This window comes from Bos mutus, chromosome 10 (genome assembly GCF_027580195.1).
Source record: "Bos mutus isolate GX-2022 chromosome 10, NWIPB_WYAK_1.1, whole genome shotgun sequence".
In the NCBI taxonomy this organism is placed as follows: Eukaryota; Metazoa; Chordata; class Mammalia; order Artiodactyla; family Bovidae; genus Bos; species Bos mutus.
The window spans coordinates 29,374,588-29,395,977 of NC_091626.1; the positions used below are offsets into that span (position 1 = coordinate 29,374,588).

A 21,390-nucleotide genomic window follows, 5' to 3' on the forward strand; every position below is an offset into this window, starting at 1 on the left:
TGTCCACACTGTCCCAGTCACAAAGGTCCCCAGGAGCCTCTTTGCTGCCGACTCCCCTCAGTCCCCGTTTGGCCTGCCTCTGCGGTTGGCCATGGCCCCTCACACTCTCCTGCCCCCACTTCCCCGGGAGGACCCCTTCCTGGGCATCCTGCTCCCTCCCTGGCCCCTCCACAGGCTTCATCTGTCTGCCCTCTGTGGGCCCGGGAGGTCACCTATTGCACCTCCTCCCCAGCAGGCCCCTCCTCTCTACCACTGCAGCCAGTGGGGGCTGAGACCTGCCTCCAGCCTAGAATCCTGTGGGCCTCAAAATTAGAGCATCGAAACACAGTTCACTGTGGATCACCTCTGATGCACACCTTTGCCTGCATCCTCTTTTCTCAGTGAATGACCCTACCATTGCCCAAGTCAGAACTATGGGTGCCATTCTCCTCTCTCTCTCACACCTCCTTCCTTCCCGCCCCCTGCCCCACCTGCAGTAAATCTCTCACTGAGTCCTTCCAGTCCTGCCTTCTTAATAGTTCTGGAGTCTTTGCTAATGTGAGTTGGCTGCCTAACCCTTGTTGACATTTAGGATTGCAACCTGTACTTACTGTTTGGCTGGATTAAGGTCTCTAGAGGCTCTTGGCACGGAAGGGCTTAGGGTTTCCTAAGTACTTAAAAATAAATTAACCTCATTCTAAATTATAATATAAAATAATGTTTTCAGAAACAACAAAACTTATTTGTATACCAAAGTCACTGCAGCTTCTTTTTTATTCTCTCTCATAGCTTCCTTTTTAATCTCTCTCATTTGCCCTCCTTTAAAATAATTTCTTCTGGTGCCCCTGTGTGGCCAGTGGCCCTAAGTGTGTGTCTCATGGGCCATTTGGACACTCCAGGATCACTTAGAATGTCAGCCACCTGTGGCCTGAGGTGTCTTTGCCTGTGGTCTTTGCCTCTTGGGTGTTTCTGTGTACTCGGTGGCATGACATAGATACTGAGTAATTGTTTAAGGAACATGTGAATGAGTGCATGAATAATGAGATGAACTTGAAGTAGGTTCATTTAAGTAAAAGGCCCTGTCGAAGTTATTATCATTACTAGGCTTCTCGTATTTGGTGCTACAGTAGAATTTCCAAGATTGTATATTTACAATGTTCTAAAGACAATCAGCGCCACTGTTGTGCTTCAGCTTTCTTACTTCAACCCACTTAGCACTGAGTAGTCTGTACATAAAAGATGCATATGAGGATTTCTGAATTAATAAATAAATGAAGTTGCACAATATGCTGGTTTGCTTGATTCCCTTTCCTGCAGTGAGGCTGCTTAAAGAGACTCCATCACCTGCCCCTTATTTAAAGAGGTGTGCTATTTAAAGTGGCCATACCCTGGGACTTCCCTGGTGGTCCAGTGGTTAAAAGACCATGCTTCCACGGCAGGGGGCACAGGTTCGATCCCTGGTAGGGGAACTGCCATGTGGTGTGGCCGAAAAAGAGAAGAAAAAAACAAATAAAGTGGCCACACTCAGCTGTGACAGACATGGTACTTGGGGGGGAGAGGCTGTGCCTGCGTGAGATCTCAAAAGGGATGAACATGGTCTAAAGACCAAAAGTCAGGCAGTATGAATAGGACTAACCACAAATCTGGGCAGCATCAGATCACATCAGTCCCTCAGTCATGTCCAACTCTTTGCGACCCCATGAATCTCAGCACACCAGGCCTCCCTGTCCATCACCAACTCCCGGAGTTCACTCAGACTCACGTCCATTGAGTCAGTGATGCCATCCAGCCATCTCATCCTCTGTCGTCCCCTGCTCCTCTTGCCCCCAATCCCTCCCAGCATCAGAGTCTTTTCCAATGAGTCAACTCTTCGCATGAGGTGGCCAAAATACTGGAGTTTCAGCTTTAGCATCATTCCTTCCAAAGAAATCCCAGGGCTGATCTCCTTTAGAATGGACTGGTTGGATCTCCTTGCAGTCCAAGGGACTCTCAAGAGTCTTCTCCAACACCACAGTTCAAAAGCATCAATTCTTCGGCACTCAGCCTTCTTCACAGTCCAACTCTCACATCCATACATGACCACAGGAAAAACCATAGTCTTGACTAGACGGACCTTTGTTGGCAAAGTAATGTCTCTGCTTTTGAATATGCTATCTAGGTTGGTCATAACTTTCCTTCCAAGGAGTAACCATCTTTTAATTTCATGGCTGCATCTTTAATTTCATCTGCAGTGATTTTGGAGCCCAGAAAAACAAAGTCTGACACTGTTTCCCCATCTATTTCCCATGAAGTGATGGGACCAGATGCCATGATCTTTGTTTTCTGAATGTTGAGCTTTAAGCCAACTTTTTCACTCTCCACTTTCACCTTCATCAAGAGGCTTTTTAGTTCCTCTTCACTTTCTGCCATAAGGGTGGTGTCATCTGCATATCTGAGGTTATTGATATTTCTCCCGGCAATCTTGATTCCAGCTTGTGCTTCTTCCAGCCCAGCATTTCTCATGATGTACTCTGCATGTAAGTTAAATAAACAGGGTGACAATATACAGCCTTGACGTACTCCTTTTCCTATTTGGAACCAGTCTGTTGTTCCATGTCCAGTTCTAACTGTTGCTTCCTGACCTGCATACAAATTTCTCAAGAGGCAGATCAGGTGGTCTGGTATTCCCATCTCCTGAAGAATTTTCCACAGTTTATTGTGATCCACACAGTCAAAGGCTTTGGCATAGTCAATAAAGCAGAAATAGATGTTTTTCTGGAACTCTCTTGCTTTTTCCATGATCCAGCGGATGTTGGCAATTTGATCTCTGCTTCCTCTGCCTTTTCTAAAACCAGCTTGAACATCAGGAAGTTCACGGTTCACATATTGCTGACGCCTGGCTTGGAGAATTTTAAGTATTACTTTACTAGCGTGTGAGATGAGTGCAATTGTGTGGTAGTTTGAGCATTCTTTGGCATTGCCTTTCTTTGGGATCAGAATGAAAACTGGCCTTTTCCAGTCCTGTGGCCACTGCTGAGTTTTCCAAATTTGCTGGCATATTGAGTGCAGCACTTTCACAGCATCATCTTTCAGGGTTTGGAATAGCTCAACTGGAATTCTATCACCTCCACTAGCTTTGTTCGTAGTGATGCTTTCTAAGGCCCACTTGACTTCATATTCCAGGATGTCTGGCTCTAGGTCAGTGATCACACCATCGTGATTATCTGGGTCATGAAGATCTTTTTTGTACAGTTCTTCTGTGTATTCTTTCCATCTCTTCTTAATATCTTCTGCTTCTTTTAGGTCCATACCATTTCTGTCTTTTATCGAGCTCATCTTTGCATGAAATGTTCCTTTGGTATCTCTGATTTTCTTGAAGAGATCTCTAGTCTTTCCCATTTTGTTGTTTTCCTCTATTTCTTTGCATTGATCGCTGAAGAAGGCTTTCTTATCTCTTCTTGCTATTCTTTGGAACTCTGCATTCAGATGCTTATATTTTTCCTTTTTTCTTTTGCTTTTCGCTTCTCTTCTTTTCACAGCTATTTGAAATACCAGGTAATACTTCGGAGGCTGTGGTTTCACAAACATACACTGGCTCATTAGTATGGGCTTGTGGATAAAACAAGTGTGAAAACATCTCCAGCAAATATTAACTACGTCCAAGAATAGATCTAAATAATCCTGTCCTCTCGTCCTGATAGGGTGGTCTCCTGGAAGATTGCTAATATTGGGGAAAGAGAGGAGTAAACGGGTAGAGAAGTAAGAGAAGGGGAAGGCCCCACTGGAGAGGAAATGTGTCTATGAGGGACCTATTGACAGGGCCAGAATTTGGGGCCCAGGTAGACAGGTGATGACCAGTGTCCTCCCTGCATTCACCCTCTATGTCTGCTCTACTCCATCCCACCCCCTAATGGCAGGGGTTCCTGTGTCATTGTCATTATTTTTCTCCTAACTTTTTACTTGGAAGTAATTTCAGACTTACTTCAGAAGTAACTTCAGAAAAGTTGCCAGAATAGTACAGAACACACATGCATGCATGCTAAGTCACTTCAGTTGTGTCTGACTCTTTGCTGTAGACCCCAGGCTCCTCTGTCCATGGGATTCTCCAGGCAAGAATACCAGAGTGGGTTGTCATGCACTCCTCAAGGGGATCTTCCCCACCCAGGGATTGGGCTCTTTACCACTAGTACCACCTGGGAAGCCCACAGAATACATATATACTCTTTATCCAGATTCAATATTTTTTAACATTTTGCTTTATCATTTATGTTCTCTCTCCTTCTTTCTCTTTTTTCTGAACCTTTTTAGAGTCAGTTGCCTACATGGTGGCCCTTTCTGTCTGGATAATTCATGTGTGGATTCCTAAGAATAAGGATACTGTTTCATAATATCTGCAGTATGTTGAACTTTAATATGACACTTTGTCTAATCTGCTGATTTTATTGCAGATTTGTTGATTAACTTAATAACATCCTTTGCAGCATTTTTCTCCAGTTCAGGATCCAACATGGCATTTGTTATGTCTCTTTAGTCTCTTTTCATCCAGAACAGTTCCTCAGTTTTTCTTTGTCTTTCATGACATTGACATGTTCAGAGAAGATAGCCTCCTTTTCACCTAAAAAAAAAAAAGGAAGACTCTTCCCTTTGGATTGGTCTGTTGTTGGTTTATGTTTAGAGGCCAAGTTGCGCCTTCCCGGCTAGGACGCACAGGAATGATATTGTGTCTTTTTCAGCGTTATATCCAGAGGCACCAGATGTCCTTCCGCCACTTTTGTGTGATGTTAAGTTTGATCACTTGGCCAAGGTGTCCCGTTTCTTCACTGTGTGTTTACTGATTTTTCCTCACTACTAATAAGCCGTCTGTGGGGAGACAAGACCATATGAATGTCTTACTCCTCATCTACATTTTGCCCCAAGACTTAGCAATCATCCACACCGGGTTTACAGGTATTTCAGGATCCCACACAAGGGATGGGAGGTCGAGCTGTCCAGGCCAGGTGACCTATTTATGAGGGCCTCACCCACAAGGGAGGGCCTGGTTGTGCCACCCAGCCCTGTTGAGTAACCACATCGCCATGGTAATTTCCCTCTTCCTGCTCCCACCAGAAACAGAAGCTCATTCGTCATTCACTCAACTGACACATAACAATGTTCTTACGAAAGCTTCACAGCTTTATTTGGGCACGGTAGGGTGTAAAAAGAAAGGTCATTTCTTCGATGCCTTTAAGAAGCCTACCATTGAGTTGGGGAGACAAGACTTGGTCACTGAAAGATAAAGGACATGTAAGTCTTCAGTACTGTGACCCCACAGGACAACTCATCAAGAGTTATCCTGTGACCCTGGAGGATTAGAGGCTCTTAGGGGTTTGGGAGGAGAGGGATCAGAGTGGTTTAGGTAAGATTGATGGGGGGACTGTTCATTTACAAGGGTCATCTCTGAGTGGGCACTGAAGGACAGGCAAATCTGGGAAAACAGAAATAAGAGCATTCCAGGAGGGGAACCGTGTGCGCAAAGACCCAGAGATGAGAGCGTGGATGGAGCAACTGGGGGATGGCAAGTTATGTACCAGCCTGGATGGGGCCAAGGGTTGCTGTAGGTGGCAGGATCTACCCCTTACTGACCACCTACCTCATATCAGGCATTAAAAAAAAAAAACTTTTCTGATTCTACCGGTGATACATGTGTGGTGTAAGAAGCTTAGAAAAGTAGAGCTATACAAAGAAAATTTTTAATGAAGTCACTCTGTTCTTTCATCCAGAGATAACCAGTTAACCGTGGTGTGGTTCCTTCATTTCTGAGATCTTTGACATTCTTCTGGCAATGGCTCATTTGGGTTCATAGATTCAGGAGCCCTTCTTGTCCCTCAGAGGATATTAATCACACTGTGACAAATGTTTCAGTCTATTGACTTTATTAATTTTGTTTTCTAGCTAGAACTTGTGTTCTCTAATTTGGTGCTTCTTTGGATGTTTTGGTTTTTGTCAAATGTTTGGTGAGTCTTGGCTGTGTTTCTCTCTCTGTATTTTGATGTTTTCAGTCACCTCTGTATGAATCCCAATTACATGCTCTCGAGCCAGCCACCACTGTTTGGGGACAGGAGGGTGGGATGTACCTGCTGGGGATGCAGGAGCTGTCTAGGTGTCCCTTTGCCTCAGTGCCCTAATGTCCCTGGTGGAGGGATACCTGGGTGGAGATGTGGGGCAAGGGCTGCTTGCCTGGCCGCTCCAGATCCCATGACCAACCACTCAGGGCCTCTCCTGGACCCCTAATCTGCTTGCTCCAAACCTGGAGCTCCCAGAGCCATTCCCCCAAATGTAGAATCCTTAGCCACCCTGTTGGGGTTCAAATCCTAGCGCTGAGACTTACTGGCACTATGACCTTGGGAAAGCTATGTAACTCTGGGTCTTATTTGTAAAGTGGGGAAAATAATAGTCTCTGTCTCAAAGGATTTTTGTGAGGGTTCAATGAGATATATTCATACAGCATATATATGTGCTGTATGAATGTCAGTTATTATTTTTCATGGTTTTATTTGGGGGGAGATTGTGGTTTCTCTATCAGTTTATTCTCATTTGCTTCCATCTTCGAGGATAGAATTCCCTCTTGTTTTTTGGTGCTCTAATGGATTTATTCTTCTTGGAAAATGTCTTTTCTGTCATTTTCAAGGGCCTTGTGGGAGGTACATAGTTGCCCCTGGTCTGCCATCTTGATACAGTGATACATTTCCTTCAAACCTTCTTCAGTGAGTGTCTTACTATGATCATCTGTAATATGTGCATGAAGGCATCCATTGCCATCTCTCTCTGCTCACCAGGAGCCTGACCCAGGGCAGGACTTGCACCTGGTCTGGGATCCTGGATGCTGACTCTGCCTTGTGCGGGCCTGGGAGGTGATGAGTCCTCTTCTGGGCCTTCCACAGGCTGGTTTGAGGCTGTCCTAATGAATGTAATGGGTCCTCTGCTTCCTTTGTCAAAAGGAATGTTAATTATTTTCAGCAGTCTAATTACGTGGCTAATGAGAGCCTGACTGAGATAACATTCCCTTTAATTACTCTTGCCTAAGTGCTGTTTGGAACCATATTTGAACGTGTTGCAAGGCTCGGTGCTTTCACAGTGGATGGAGCTGTCTGGGAGAAGCTGGTCCAGAGGGACCAGGGTTGCATGGCTGAAGGCCCACAGAGGAAGCGCCTGGCTGCAGGCAGCGCCCAGCCTCGTGTATGACAGCCTTTCCTCTGGGCCATTACCTAAAGGGATGATCAGATCAGGTCATGTACAGAGCAAACAGCACCCACCACAGCTCCTCCTGAACAGCTCATTGCTCAGTCTTCCCCCCAGTGCACCTGCCCTTCAGGATCCTCTTGGCCAAGCCTCTCACTCTTGGGGGACCTGCCCCCTGCCTTTTCTCCCATCCAGTACTTGGATTTTGAGTTCCTACTGTATGTCAAGTTTTATCTAGGACATGAGGATGCAAAGATAAGGAACCCATGGTCCAGATGTCTTTCCAAAACCAAAAATTTGATCACACCCTTCTCCTCTTTGCCCAGGAGCAATGTCACATGTCTGTATTCTGACCCCTACCCCCTTCCAGGGTTTATCTTCTATACCATGACCTTCCTTTGGTTCTGATGTGTTCTAAGGTGTCTTTCAATAACTGGGCCTTCATGGGCAGATCCATGGAAGGCATCTCTCCCAAGCCCCTGGGTGGGCTTGAGTAGGCTGGAAGGGGCAGGTCATATGAGATTGTTTGCTGTAAGAATGAAAGGGCAGCTGTAGGTGGCCTGTTGCCATAGGAGAATTAAGTGCCCTGACTCCTGTCCACACATCCGCATCTTTCATGAGTGATGGAGGGGAAATGCTGATGAAAACCTTGGTCCTCCCATTTTCCAGCTGTCATTAAACCTCTGAGCCTCCCTTGCCTCCTGAGTCAATCCACGTCATGGGCTTATGGAGGGGACCCACGAGACAACCTGTGTGGCAACTGGCCAGCATGTAGAGGGTACTCAATAAATGGTTTGAAGTATTTTTTAAAAAACACTCCAAGCAGCAGCCCCTACACTGAGTTACAGCCAAAGATGCAAGGACGGGTCTCATTCACCAATGGCCAGGGCCCTCTCCTGGCCTCTTGGATAAAAGTCACTCTTCAGACAGTAGACAGTGACTCTCTTGGAACAAGGGTTCATTCTCCCCAATCTCACAATGGCAGCCTTGGTTGACTAGGTCTGAGTCTGTGGGAGAGAAGGAGGGCAGGGTGTCTGTTCAGAAAACAAAGATTTCCAAGAGCAAGGAAGTGAAGCTCAGCCTTAGGTCTGTAAGTTTGCCAGCCTTTGGTCACCCTTGGTAATTCCGAGAGCAATGTCCAGTGGAACTTTCTGTGATGATGGAAACATTCTACCTCTGCACTGGCCAATATGGTGGACACTTGCCACATGTAGCTCTGAGCACTTGAAATGTGGCTTCAGTGACTAAGGAACTGGATTTTTAAATTCTATTCATTTTTAGTTAATTAAAGTTAAAATTTAAATAGCTATATGTAGCTATCAGACTGGCTAGTGCAGTTGTGCAGTTTTCAGAAAATTCATCTCTGAGTACTTCCTTTTCTTGGCTTGGGCCTCATCTCTAGGCTACTAGTTTTCACATGTCCCATTTGGAGAAGATTGTTGAGTGTGCTGTTGGCAAAGGCCAGGTGAGTCAAGGGGCAATGAAAAAATCAGTGACCAGAAGGGCAATTTGGAACCCCCAGAGCTATAGCCATCCTGCTGAGATTCACTGATTGTGCTGGGCATCTGACCTTCTTATTCCGCAGTTCTGCCCCCTTACAGTCTGCAGGGGCCAAAGCCACTGGTTTTCACAGCAGCAGAGTTGGGTAGGTGGTGCTCAGGTACGTGATTCTCATGCCAGCTAGGTACGTTCCAGATGAGGGAAAACCACCTGTGCTGGTCAGAATTTTCTTGATCACAAGTGACAGAAAATCTAACAAACTAACTGGAGTAAAAAGGAATATCTACTTTCTCGTTAAGGTGAAACACCCGGACTAGAGAGGATTTGGTAAAGTTACTTAAATTCTTTTGATCAGAGGCAGGAGGAAGTTCTAGGCCATCAGTCAAAGGATTTTGTCTTCCCGTTATTGTTCAATACAATTGCCAAGCAACAGCAGAAGGTTTCACAATTTCCAGCCCCTGACCACAGAAAGAGTCTTCAGTGGGCTGGCTGTATTTACTTGGCACCTGAGCACTTTGCCCTGACCTAGTAGACCTTGTAGGGATCACCAGAGGACTCTGGGGGCAGGGAACGTCAGACCCCTAATTACACGAAGCTTGTTTAGCTTGTTTCTGCCTCAGGATCTTTGCACTTCTGTTCCCTTTGCCTGGAATGCTTTTCCTGACACCCTTTGCAAAGCTTCTCTGCATCTTTCTGACCTATGCCCGATGCTAGCTCCTTAGAGAAGCTTAAGACTCACCCTCCATCATCTAGTTTCTTTCTGTCCCCTACCAGGCCTTTTCCCTTCTTCATGGCCTGATATCAGACATTACAGCATGTGCTGGCTGGCTTCCTTATTGTCTGTCTCCCCACAGAGCCGCGAGCATCAAGGGGGCAGGAACCTTGCCTTGTTCACAGTGGGTGCAGTGCCTGGCCTTCAGCAGGTGCTTGGTCAATATTTGTTGACTGCTGGAATACGACACCTCTGATGAAGAAACCAGCCTCCACAGGACTTCTTGGACCCAGTCCCCTGGTTGTTTAGAAATCTCCGGGGGTGGCTTGGCTGCAGAAGGCTGTGAAAAGTAGGGCACTGGGTGTCACGCTGTTGACAACGTCCAGACTTGTCCTTGCCCTGGGCTTCTTCTGCCTCCGCTGGGGAGGTGATGAAGGGGCAGGGTCTCCATTGCTCCAGAGGTAGGGTGTGGTGGATTTACCTGTGGGAACTCCTAAGGATGTGAGCAGTAATAGGGAGAAACCAGAGAGATGAATTCCTGCTCAGTGTGTGGGGGAGGCTGTGAGGCCACTGTCGTCTCTTCCTCTCCAGCTGACAGCAGGAACCTTGCTGGGGTCACATGATGAGGATCCCAGGCCCCTCAGCTGCCACCCGGTGGGATCTGCATAGGGGATTATTGGCAGAGGGGAGGGGAGGCAGCTCTGTACAGTAACATACACCTCACTCTGGGACGGCGGCCAGGCAGCTAATTAGAGAGCCCAGCAGCTGTCCAGCCTTTCAGGCAGTGAGCAGCAGCCACCCAGTGCCAGGGGGCGGGATGGGAGGGAAGGCAAGGAGCGCAGGGTCAGAGACCACTCTCTAAGGTGTAGGGGGATGTGGGCAGGCCGTCAGGGCTGGTTCTGGGGGGAGGAGGGGAGGGGGGACTCAGGGAGAGTGGGCTGGAGAGTGGGGAGGAGGAAGGAAGAAGAAAAAGTTATCAGGACAGGGTGGTCTGCAGGTGAGACAGAAGATGGGGCGGGGGGTGGGTGGTGGTGGTGAGATGTCCAGCAGGCAGGCAGGGAAACCCAAATTCCAAGCCCAGGGTGAGGGGAATGGAGTGGAAGGACATGGCCAGGTGGAGTGGGGAACCCATCCCCTATCTCCACCCTTTCTTCCGCATGCCAGACAGGCCCCAGGGCCTGGGGCTCCTTGCTCCCCAGAGAGAGCTGACCACACTCAGCCTCCCTGCCCCATCCCAGGGGAATTTGGAGTTCCTATTGCATTTGCAGCTGAGCGGTCACTCCTTGGTTTGGGAAGTTGCCAAAGCCACTTGCGTTCAGGGTTAGTCTTACTACAGGACAAGTAAAAGCAGTTGTTCTGGGTCGAAAGGGAAGAACTGGGGAGGATATGCATAACCAGAGCAAACTCCAGTGGGTCTCTGAGGCATCTTCTCTTTACTTTATGGGCACCTGAGTGAGGGAATCTGTGGAAGAGAATAGGAAAGAAAAAGGCATAGTGTTTGCTTGCCGCTTCCTGGTTTCAGTCTTAGGTTCTGAGCCATGGAGAAGGGTTGTGGGGGAGGGTAGATTGGATTTTGAGGTTCTAGTCGGAGAAGCAGAGATTCAATCCTGCAAGCCCAGCTTACCCTAAATAGTTACAAGGGAGGAGAGAGAGCATTGCGGTGGGAATTTCCTGCCAGCAGCTGCTGGTTAAACCTCTTTGGGAGATGAATCCTACGTATATGAAAACTGGATGCGCCTTTTGAGAGTGCCAGCACATTGTAGAAATAACAGAATAGGCGTTGGTATTCTCTGACTTGAACCTGAGCTTGGCCTCTCACCTACGTGAGAGCCTGCAGTGTCTCCCAGGATGCCTAGGACGCGCTGTTCCAGCCCCATCTCTCCTCTCACATCTTCTGTATGGTCCAGACCCCAGGCACTCACCCCATCTCTCCTCACCTTAGGCTGGGTGATGGCTTTTGGAGGTAGGGGAAAGGATAGCAAGTACCCTTCTTTCTTTCCTCTGCAGAGACAGCCCTGGCCATTGTAAACCAATATTTACGTGCGTTGTGGGAAAGAACCCTTCTGTGATGGTGGCCTAAAGATTAGAGAACATACGGGGCTTCTCTGGTGGCTCAGATGGTAAAGAATCTGCTTGCAATGCAGGAGACCCGGCTTCAATCCCTGGGTTGGAAAGATCCCCTGGAGAAGGGAATGGCTACCCACTCCAGTATTCTTGCCTGGAGAATTCCATGGACAGAGGAGCCTAGGGCTACATACAGTCCATGGGGTTGCAAAGAGTCAGACAATGACTGAGTGACTTAACACTTTCAGGCATCATTATGTTTGATTAGTAACACTGGATGTTTCAATCACCCAGTAATTTAGCTGGAGCTTTCTCTACCTTGCCTGTCCCTCCATCCAACAGAAGTTCCATGGATTCAAGGGATTCACCATGTGAAGGGGGAAACAGACACTGAATCGTTTTAAGATGGGACCATATGTTTCAATGGGAGGATGTTCAATGCCCTGTAGAAACATCCGTGATAGAATAACTGGGGGACTGTGGGCGGATGTTGTCAAAAGAATGAAGAGGGGCAGGATCTCAAAGGAGGTGTGGGTGTGATGGGCTGCGGAGGAGGGCAGTTAGAGAGAGCTTGAACTTGAACGTGGTCTCTACTCCTTCAAGCTTCTGGGGCATCTGGTTGGGTTGAAGGAGAAGCTAGACAGACAGACTCAGCTGTATGTTTTCGAGTAAGCGGCTTACAGAACAGACTAAGTAGATTACACTCAATGAAGGAGGAGCATGTGCAGACATGGGCCTTGAGAATGAGACTGGGGTGGGAAGCAACTGGAAGGAATGCCGTGTGGAGAGAGGGGTGACTCTGGAGCCCTAGGACCAGGGTTTGAATCAAGTGTGTGGATTTGGCTTAATCGCTTAATGTCCTGAAACTCAGTATTTTCATCTTTAAAACGCAGCAGGGTTGTGGACAGGGTGGGAGGTAGACTAATTCCTGCCTTCCCTGCAGGAGTTTGGGGAAGAATCATGAGAGATGATACACTTGAAAAAGTTTAAATTCTACCCCCATGTTAGTTATCTAAGGGCTCTTCGCCCATTCCTCTCTTCCAGAAACTTCTGGTTCAGGTCATGCTGTCCACAAGGGAGCATGCCCTCTATACCCTGGGACCCAGTTGAAGGGCCAGGGAGTGTCGGAGGAGTCTGGGACAGATGGTGCGCTGCAGGCAGAGGTGGGAGCCCATCACGTCCTTGTCCAGCACCCCCACCTGCCCCTGGCTCCCCAGAGGGAGAGCCTGCAGATGAGGAAGGAGGGGGCTCCAACCTGAGGAGGGGCCCCAGAGGGACCCCGTTTTGACTGCTGCACTTCATCTGGGGCAGCCCCACAGCCAGTGAGAGGCTCCCAGGGCTGACTGCAGGCAGGCTGTGCTGCCAGGATGTGGGCTTTGGTTTCTGTTTCTGTTTGGGTTTGACTTGTGCTATCTTTGGCTTCCTTAGGGCCCAGAGAAGGGGAAGTGCCCGTGAAGGGGACTCAAACTCCCCAGACATTGGGCCATGGTGATGCTGGGGGTGGAGGGCGTGCTGACATGCTGATGACAGGTACATGCCAGGGTGACCCCTGCTCACGGTCTGGCAGGCTGGGAGAAGGGAGTGGGGGGGGGGCCCTCCTGTTTGTGGAGGAGATGGGGAGGGGCTGAGGCCAGGAGAGCATAGCAACCCACAGCCCCTCACCCCCTCTGTCCTTCATCCTTCAGTTCTCTCAGTGAGAGGCTCTGGGGAGAGATCTGGGGGTGCACACCTTTCCTACCCGTAAGTACATGCGCACACAATGAATTTCAGTTCCCCAAGCCCTGCCCTTTCACTTCTCTTGGCTCCCCTCCCTGCTGCCTTGCAGGTTGTCAGCTTTGGAAGCAGAGGCCCAAGTCACCCCTGCTCAGAGAGCCTGGGGGGTGAGTAGAGGGAAGGAGGAGGGGGGCCATGGGCAGCAGCTCAGGTGGTGCTTCTGTGTTCACCCTGCTTGATGTCCACTGGGTATGGTGACAGCTTCCCCCAGTCACATACTGGTCTCAGTTTCTGAGCAGCTGGTCCCTCCTTCTGTAGGGCTGGGTTGGATCTGCGCTCTGTCCTTGGGCTCGTGCAGAAGGGGCAGTGTCCCAGGGATTTTCAGTGGAAGCTTCAGCACCTTCATATTAAAACAAAAATGTTGTTGTTCAGTTGCTCAGTCATGTCCGACTCTTTGTGACCCCATGGACTGCAGCACACCAGGCTTCCCTGTCCTTGAGTATCTCCCAGAGTTTGTTCAAGCTCATGTCCATTGAGCTGATGATGCCATCCAACCATCTCATCCTCTGCTTCCCCCTTCTCCTGCTGCCTTCACTCTTTCCCAGTATCAGGGTCTTTTCCAATGAGTCAGCTCTTCAAATCAGGTGGCCAAAGTATTGGAGCTTCAGCTTCAGCATCAGTCCTTCCAATGAATATTCAGGGTTGATTTCCTTCAGGAAACAAAAATAAATGTTGAAATCTCTACCAAATGGTCAAGTCTTAGGGCTATATTAAAAATATGTGTGTGGCAAGGGATGTTATGAAGTCAGATTTACATTGGCTTGTAGTTAGTTACTGATGTTAATGGGAACAGTCTGGCAATAATAATAAAAACAACAGAATGAATTAAATTTGAGTGAGTGGGGTGCGGGGAGAGGGCTTAGCACACATTGTGTTGGTGTGCTTGTTTTTCCAGTTGTAATTGTGCTTGGCTCCCCAAATGCTAAAAACAAATGTCCTATGTTGTCTGTCTTCTGTGAGGTTCTTGACTGCCCTTGAGAACAGATGTACCCACTACAGGGTGAAGGTGAGAGTGTAATTTGAAGCTAAATTGAGAAGGGAACTGGATTCTAAAATTATATCCCCGCTCAGATTTACAAGTGTGCACACATTCACTCATGGCGCAAGAAGCGCTGAGTCCTAGCCCCCGTGGGAGTCGCCTGGGATCCTTGCCGTGTTCTCATCACCGGATTAACCAGACCTGGGCGAGCAGGATGGCTGGGAGGAGGTGGCTCCAGGAGAAGGCCCGAGGCCTGGGCGTGATGCGCGTCTGGTGCTGAGCCAGTGCCTGGAGTTGTCGTGTTTGCCTTGAGGTCGCCTCTCTGACCAGCCTGGTAGCTCAGATCTGGAGCAGTTTAAGCTGATGAACTCCTCCTCTTTAATTCCAGGGATAAATGGAAGCCACCCACCCAGTAGCCAAGGATCAGCTGAGCCCTGGGGCTAATGCTTGCTCACACTGTTGAGAATGGCACTGCGGCCCAGCCAGGCACCGGGACAAAGGTTAACCCGGGACACTCGTGGCCAGTGATCCTGATGTCTATTCAGAGCCGCGCACTCAAGGGTGTGATAAGTGAGTATGTTACTGGCTCCCAGGGGAATCACTGGCCCTTCCTGCCTCAGCAGCACGAGCACACGTCTGGAGATTCCACTTCTGAGCCTGCTTCCCATCCCAGGGCCTGTCACAGGGTTATGGTTTTGGAATGAGAGGGGGTTTTCCAGCAGTTTCAGGCCATATCACATGCTCGAGCCATCTTACAGCTACATGGCTTCTAAAAGCCAGGCCAGAGCCAGTTGAGCTAAGTGATGGGAGACACCCAGCCCTCAGGAGATGGCAACTCCTCCAATTCTCGTTCTCATCTGTAGTCTCATGAATGCGTTGGGCCCTGGGCTTCACCTCTGTGCAGTGGGAACTGGATCTTACCTAGGTTTCCAGACTCTGCCCAGAAGCCATGAGTGGATCATGTGGCTTGGGTAGGGCATCCGGGGCACTGGATGGGGAGGGATTTGTGGCGTCTTGGCTGCCATAAATTTCATCAAGAGGAGCAAGTCCTCCACTGCTTCGCAGTGTTTCAGCCACATCTCCTCCTTAGTCCAGAGGAGCGGCCTCTAGGGTGAGGGTCCTCTGGCTGTGGAGTCTCCTCTGTCCTCACACAGCCTTTCTTTCCAGCCTCAGCCTCTGGCTTTTCATTGATGACACTTTTAAAAATGACAATTGGCTGCTTTACCCAGAGGCTGTCCAGCCTAAAGGCTCATCTGTTTGAATAGGGCAGTCAGTTCCACTGAGGGATTCGGGGCCAGCAGGTCGAGAGCTCCCCAAGAAGGCAGGGCAGGGAGGGCCGGTGCTTTTGCACTCCTGACTGGATAGGCTTCCAGGAGGTGTTGGACTGGTCCATGTGAGCCCAGAGCCCTTAGATTCTACTTAGGAGAGAGGGCACGGGCAACTGGGCACTTCTCGGCTTTAGGTAATTCTTGACTCTACTGCTAGTTGATGGTTTAACATTCAAGGCTAGAATTTACTCTTCAGTCAGCCGAGGCTTACAAAATCAGTTCGTGACTGGACAGTCTTTCAGGAAGGGTGTTACTGTGTTGATTTATAGCCAAAGTGGTGTGAGCAAGCCTGGGCCATGGGAGGGGGTTTGGGGTGGATGGATGGTCGCAGAGGCCACTATAGGAAATGCAGCCACTCAGACAGAGACCTATTCCCTGCATTACACAGAACTCCCCAGAACACCCTAACTCATCAGCCTTAGAACGGCTGTGCCCTGGACTTCCCTGGCAGTCCAGTAGTTAAGACTCCGTGCTTCCATTACAGGGGGTGTGGGTTCGATCCCTGGTTGGGGAACTAAGATCCCACATGCCGTGTGGAGTGGCCAAAAACAAAAACAAAATGGTTATACCCTTTCGTCCAGTGATCCGCTTCTGGAATCGTTGAGAACTCTTTCGTTAGGAAATAGTCCCAGCAAAGACAAGGGCTGAATTTTCCTGGCACAGGCATAAAAGAGATGTTTCTTGTGGTGTCATTGTCAGAGTGGATATGGAAAACAGTTGTTCTCCCTTTGTTGAGCATCTCAGTTAAGTAAATTATAGTTCCCCACTTGGTGGAATATTATGCAGCCATTATAATGAGGAGGACATGGGAAATATAACAACTTGAAAACAATGATTATGATGTCATGAGTGAAGTGTCAGGTTACAGGATAAGTACATTACAGTAACTTGTAAAATAAACACATGAGAAAAGATTGCAGAGGGGAGATGATAATGGCTGCTAGTTGCTAGAATTATGAATGCCTTTTCTATGATGCATGAATTTGTTTCTTTTAAAATGAAATTAAATCTGGATGCATACACACCATACCTTTAAAAGTGATTTTCTCTAAGACGTGGGAAGATGGGGTACTTCTGCTTTCTATGTCATTCCTTTCTGTCATGTTTAAATTTCAACTGTGAGCACATGTCATTTTTGTAATTGGGAAAATGACTTTAAAATGCTAGAAATAAAAAAAAATTTTAAAGGCTATATTTCCCAAGAAAGAGTTGAAGAGAAAGGCTGAGCTGGTTAACTTTTTATACCTGCTCCTAAACAGGACCTGAACCTGTTTGAGCCCATTCACTCATCATCAACTCATTCATTCACAGATAAAGCCAGTGGATCTCACTGCCGGGCACTGTTCTAGGCACTGGTTACCCAGGAATGAACAAAGCAGAGCCCTGCCCTTGTGGAACTTTCCTTCTAATTGGGAGAGACAGACAGTGAACAAGTAGCAAAATAGCAGAAACTGAAAGTGCTGTGACTAAAATGGCATGCCGTGAGTGAGGGGAAGGCTGCTTTGCATCAGAGATCAGAGAATCCTCTGAGGGGTAATGGATGAGCTGAGATCTGAATGACAACAGAGAGGCAGCCTCAGGAGGTCTGGGAAGGGGGGTCCTGCAGCCTGCAGGCACCACCCGCAGGCTGTCCATTGCTGCCTGAGCCCTGGTGAGCCTCTGTGCCACCCTGACTTTATGCCCCAGGCCCACTTGCCCCCCCGCACCTGCCAGCTGGGATTTGCTTAGCATCCGAGGCCATCTGAATCCTCCCCTGCCGGCCACTCTGTGTGGATCGGTTGTTTCTCATACTCTGGCTGCTGCTGCTCCAGGCACAAGGCTTCTCTGGGCAGCCTCCACTGCTCTTGGCTGGCACTGCCATGGCAGGGCTGGGGCATCTAAGATTCCCGGCAGCACTGGGGTAGGCTGGCAGTCGGGGAAGCTCGGGGTAATATATGTCCTGGTGAGAGGTCTTTGAATGGCACGTGCTGCTGCGATGGTCCTGGGAGGGTCAGCTATGACCCAGGAGGACCTTCACGTAGTTCCTGCCAGAATGCAGCTTCAGAATAGAACCTGGCCTCTCAGGATAGGCTGAGCGCCTTCAGCAGCTCTGACACCAGACCTGAGCTTCACTGATGATCTACCTAGAAGCTCCTGTCCTTCTTGCTTTCCTGTTGTCTCTCCATATACCATCTCAGCCTGCCACAAGCAGAAACTCAGAAAATGTAGTGCCTTAGAGGAGACTGCAGTCAGGCTTAAGGGCCGTGAGGCGCGCTGATCAGGAGGGAAGACTCTGGAGCTGGGTTTGAGTCCCAGCGGACAGCTACCTTGTACAACCGTAAGAACTTGGGCTAATTTTGTAGCCTTTCTCTGCCTCAAATTCCCCATCTGTGAAATGGGCTTGAAGATTATCTGAGTTAACACATGGAAAGTACTGTGAAGAGTGCCTGATTATTACGTGACTTGGGAAGTGGCAGGCGGACCATCCCTGGGAGCTTTCCTGGGGGACACCCACAGCAAGAGAGGGTGGAACTGTACAGTGTTCTGGCCAGCCAGTGACCACAGGTATTTTCCCCCACTTGCTTCCCTTCTGGCCCTGAAGGCCCTCCCTGCCACGGTTTTCCTCTCCTTCAACCTGATGACCACAGGGGAAGCTCAGGACTGTTTGAGAACTTGCATCTGGCACCCAGCTGTCAGGGCACCCACCCACCCTTCAGTGACTCCACTCCCCTACCAGGAGACTAGACTCAGGGTTGCTCAAGCCATGCCCCAAATCCCTTGCCCACAGGGACCCCTGGAAGGCTTGTGCATCTCCTCAGAGCAGTGGTATTAATTACCTTGTTGCCTGGGGATGGGGAGTGAAATTTGGGAAGTAAATGAAGTGAAAGAGCCTGTCTGCATGGAAGGGGAATCCCAGTTTTCTAGCAAGATGCTCCACTGGACGAAACTCCCAGAGTCGTTGTGTTGTATTACCTTAGCTTCTGGGAACAAGATGGGAGTTTTGGGCAAAATGGGAGTTTTGGGCAAAACCAAGAGCAGTCACCCCATCTGGTTTTGCCTCCAGCCCATCTTGGACTTGAATGGTATTCTCTTCACTTCTCTCAACTACTCACTCTGCTCTCTGCCACCTAAGGAAAAGCTCAGCAGGTTCTGAGAATAGCAGGTGAGATTCTCCTAGGGAGCCAGGCTCGGAAAGCCAGCCTTCCCCCCTGCCCCACCTGTTTCCTGGGAGGGGTGGTGCCCTGTCCTTGGACACTCTTGGCTCTGGTCCTTTGCGGGAGCTCCTTGTGCCCAGATTCTTTCATCATACACGAGGGCTCTTGTACTTGTGTGCTGTTCCCCCAAATCCTGCTTGTGAAACCATCCACTGCTCTCCAGATTGTTTTCTCAGTCTTGCCCACGCTCTCTGCTGTACTCCGCCCCGAGTTTTCTTTGCCGGGCTGTCCCATCTTTGTGTCACAGTCCTGTTTGTCAGCAGGAGAAAGAAGCAACATCTCACGAGCTGCTGGTTCCTCTTGATGCCATTCTGACTGGGGCAGAACAGGAGGTACTGGAAGGGCCTGGGGCAAAGGGTTCAGGTGGAGGGAGGCCAGGCAGGGATGGGGGGCTGTTGGGCCTAGCAGAGGGAGGGAGAGCTTGTACTAGCTCAAAGTTTAAGCATAGCTCCGGTGATGATTAGAAATGGATTTGGGGAGTGGAGTTCTGAAAATCCTCCCCGGCCACTGGCCGCCTCTAATTTTAGCATCTGTCCCATCACAGTGTGAGCTGCCATCCCGGCTGACGACACTGCCTCACATCCCCGTCCCTGTCCTCACCCCTGCCTTCTGGCCCGGCCAGGACTTCCAGCTTTCCCCATTCATCTTCCGTGGACCAATCTTGGCACAACCTCTCAGACGTGGCCTGACCTCACCTAGGTATGCATTTTTCTCCCGCCCCCAACCTACCTGTATTCTTCCAGGCATGGAAGAGTCTAAAAATGGAATCCAGGTCTTGGGCTCACCCTGTTCTCTCTCCACCACCATCCTCTTACCCTTTGACAGCTACTCCTTTAATCTTGCTTCTGCTCCCTAGGGTTTGGGGGGGTCCATCTCTTCCATGTCACCTGCTTCAGGGTGGGGGTGGGGGCTGCAGCCTCTGATGTGTAACTGGCCAGGAAGCCATTCTTGGCTGCCACAAAAGATGAGACCAAGAGGCAACGAGAGCAGGGTCTTAAAATCAGCATCAAGATGGGGACTGAGCTGAGTGATGTCTCCACCAGTTACATGAGGCTGCTGAAGGACACATCTGAAGAAGCCCCTTCCTTGGGGCTGTCCTGTGGGACAGAGGGGCCAGGGGTACAAGTTCTGGCCAGGTGGAGAGACCTGAGTTCAGGGGACCCTGAGTCAGGTGGGAGGCAGAGTGGTCTCCAGGCCACCTCCGTCCACCCACCTCAGACCACGGACCCCTCCTCGCTCCTCAGTGAGTTTCACTGGAGTCCCAATCTGTTCTGGGCAGAGCTTAGGACCTGTTGGGAGTTCAGGATAAAATGAGAGCTTGAGGAACTGTACAGGAATGCTGGCCTTTTCACTCACATTTCTTTTAAAGCCTGGACCTCACAGGGCTGGTTCTGGGACCGTTCCCCTTCCATCAAACCTCCACAGCCACACAGGAGCTTCCAGCTCCTGTTGACCCTCCTCAGCTGAGTTTCTGTCCTCCTGTGGGCTGTGGTATGATTTTTATTTTCACGAGTAGCTTGGCTGCCTGGGTTGGGGCTCTCGGTGGGGGCAAAGACCTGACTTGCTTGGCATGGAAGGCTGCCCGGCTGCTAGCAAGGACAGGCAGAAAGACCCTGCTACAGGTGGGAGGGAGAAGCTGACCCAAAGCTTGGCTCTGTGCCAGGAATGAAAGCCACCTTTTTTTGAGCATTCGCTATATCCTTAATAGTGGACTTCTCTTAGCTCATCCATTGGCCCTGTAACCTTGGAGCAAGTTACTCATTATTCTCACATATAAGGAAACTGGGGCTTCCCAGGTGGCTCAGTGGTAAAGAATCTATCTGCCAATGCAAGAGATGCGAGTTCAATCCCTGGGTCAGGAAGATCCCCTGGAGACGGGAATGGCTACCCACTCCAGTATTCTTGCCTGGAGGGTTCCATGAACAGAGGAACCTGAAAGCTACGGTCCACGGGGTCGCAAAGAGTCAGACATGACTGAGTGACTCACACACACTGCATGCCTTTGCAAAATCAAAATTGTACTAAGTATTCTGTTTCGAAGCCTGCTTTTTTTCTCTTAATATTGTATTAAACAAACATTCATCAAGCGGCTACTAGTGCTGGCCTGCAAACAAATTGTGGCAAAGCTGAGTGCTGTCTATTGTCACAGAAGCAAATGGGGTGCAGAGGAAGGCAGGGCAGTGGACAGCTCCAGAGCTGCAAGGGTTTAGGAAAACATTCACAGAGGAGGACGTGGATCTTGAAGAAGGATTATGACTTCTCGGGCCATGGGTTAGGTGGGTGGCGGGGTTGGGGGTGACCTGTGCGGCAGCAGCAGTTGGGAAGGGCACCCCAGGTAACAAAATCAGCAACGGAGGGAGCAGGAGGAGAGGCTCCAAAGCAGAAGTGTATCACTAAGGGCTTTGCCAGTCATGCCTAGGAGCTGAGCCTTACTCTGCAGATATTGAAGATCCACTAATGGGCTTTAAGTGGAGAGAACCATTGGGTTTGTATTTTAGAAAGACTGTTGTTTTTATACACTCTTTCACAGTGTGCTGGGTGAGTTGAAATGAGCGAGGCAAGGCTGGGACACTGAGAGACTATTGGAGTCATCCAGGTGAGAGATGATGAGGCTTGAACTAGAGCAGGAATGAGAAAGAGGAAAGAAGAGGAGGAGATGGATTT

General features: G+C 49.3%; 1 protein-coding gene across 3 annotated transcripts in view; it reads left to right on the plus strand.

Moving 5' to 3' along the window:
• The window catches only part of TMEM229B (transmembrane protein 229B), a 42,224-nt gene that overhangs the window by 14,009 nt on the left and 6,825 nt on the right, over window positions 1-21,390 (plus strand). Inside the window, exons 1-2 of one of the 3 annotated variants that reach the window (XM_014483634.2) lie at window positions 18,757-19,058; window positions 19,271-19,425. Coding sequence is in view for 1 of the 3 variants with exons in the window: in XM_070377671.1 (XP_070233772.1) it covers window positions 14,648-14,782 (135 nt within the window). In the remaining 2 variants the exon portion in view is untranslated. Of the gene's footprint in view, window positions 1-14,592; window positions 14,783-18,756; window positions 19,059-19,270; window positions 19,426-21,390 lie in introns of those variants that run through there. The other 2 variants (XM_070377671.1, XM_014483635.2) reach the window with 2 other exon arrangements.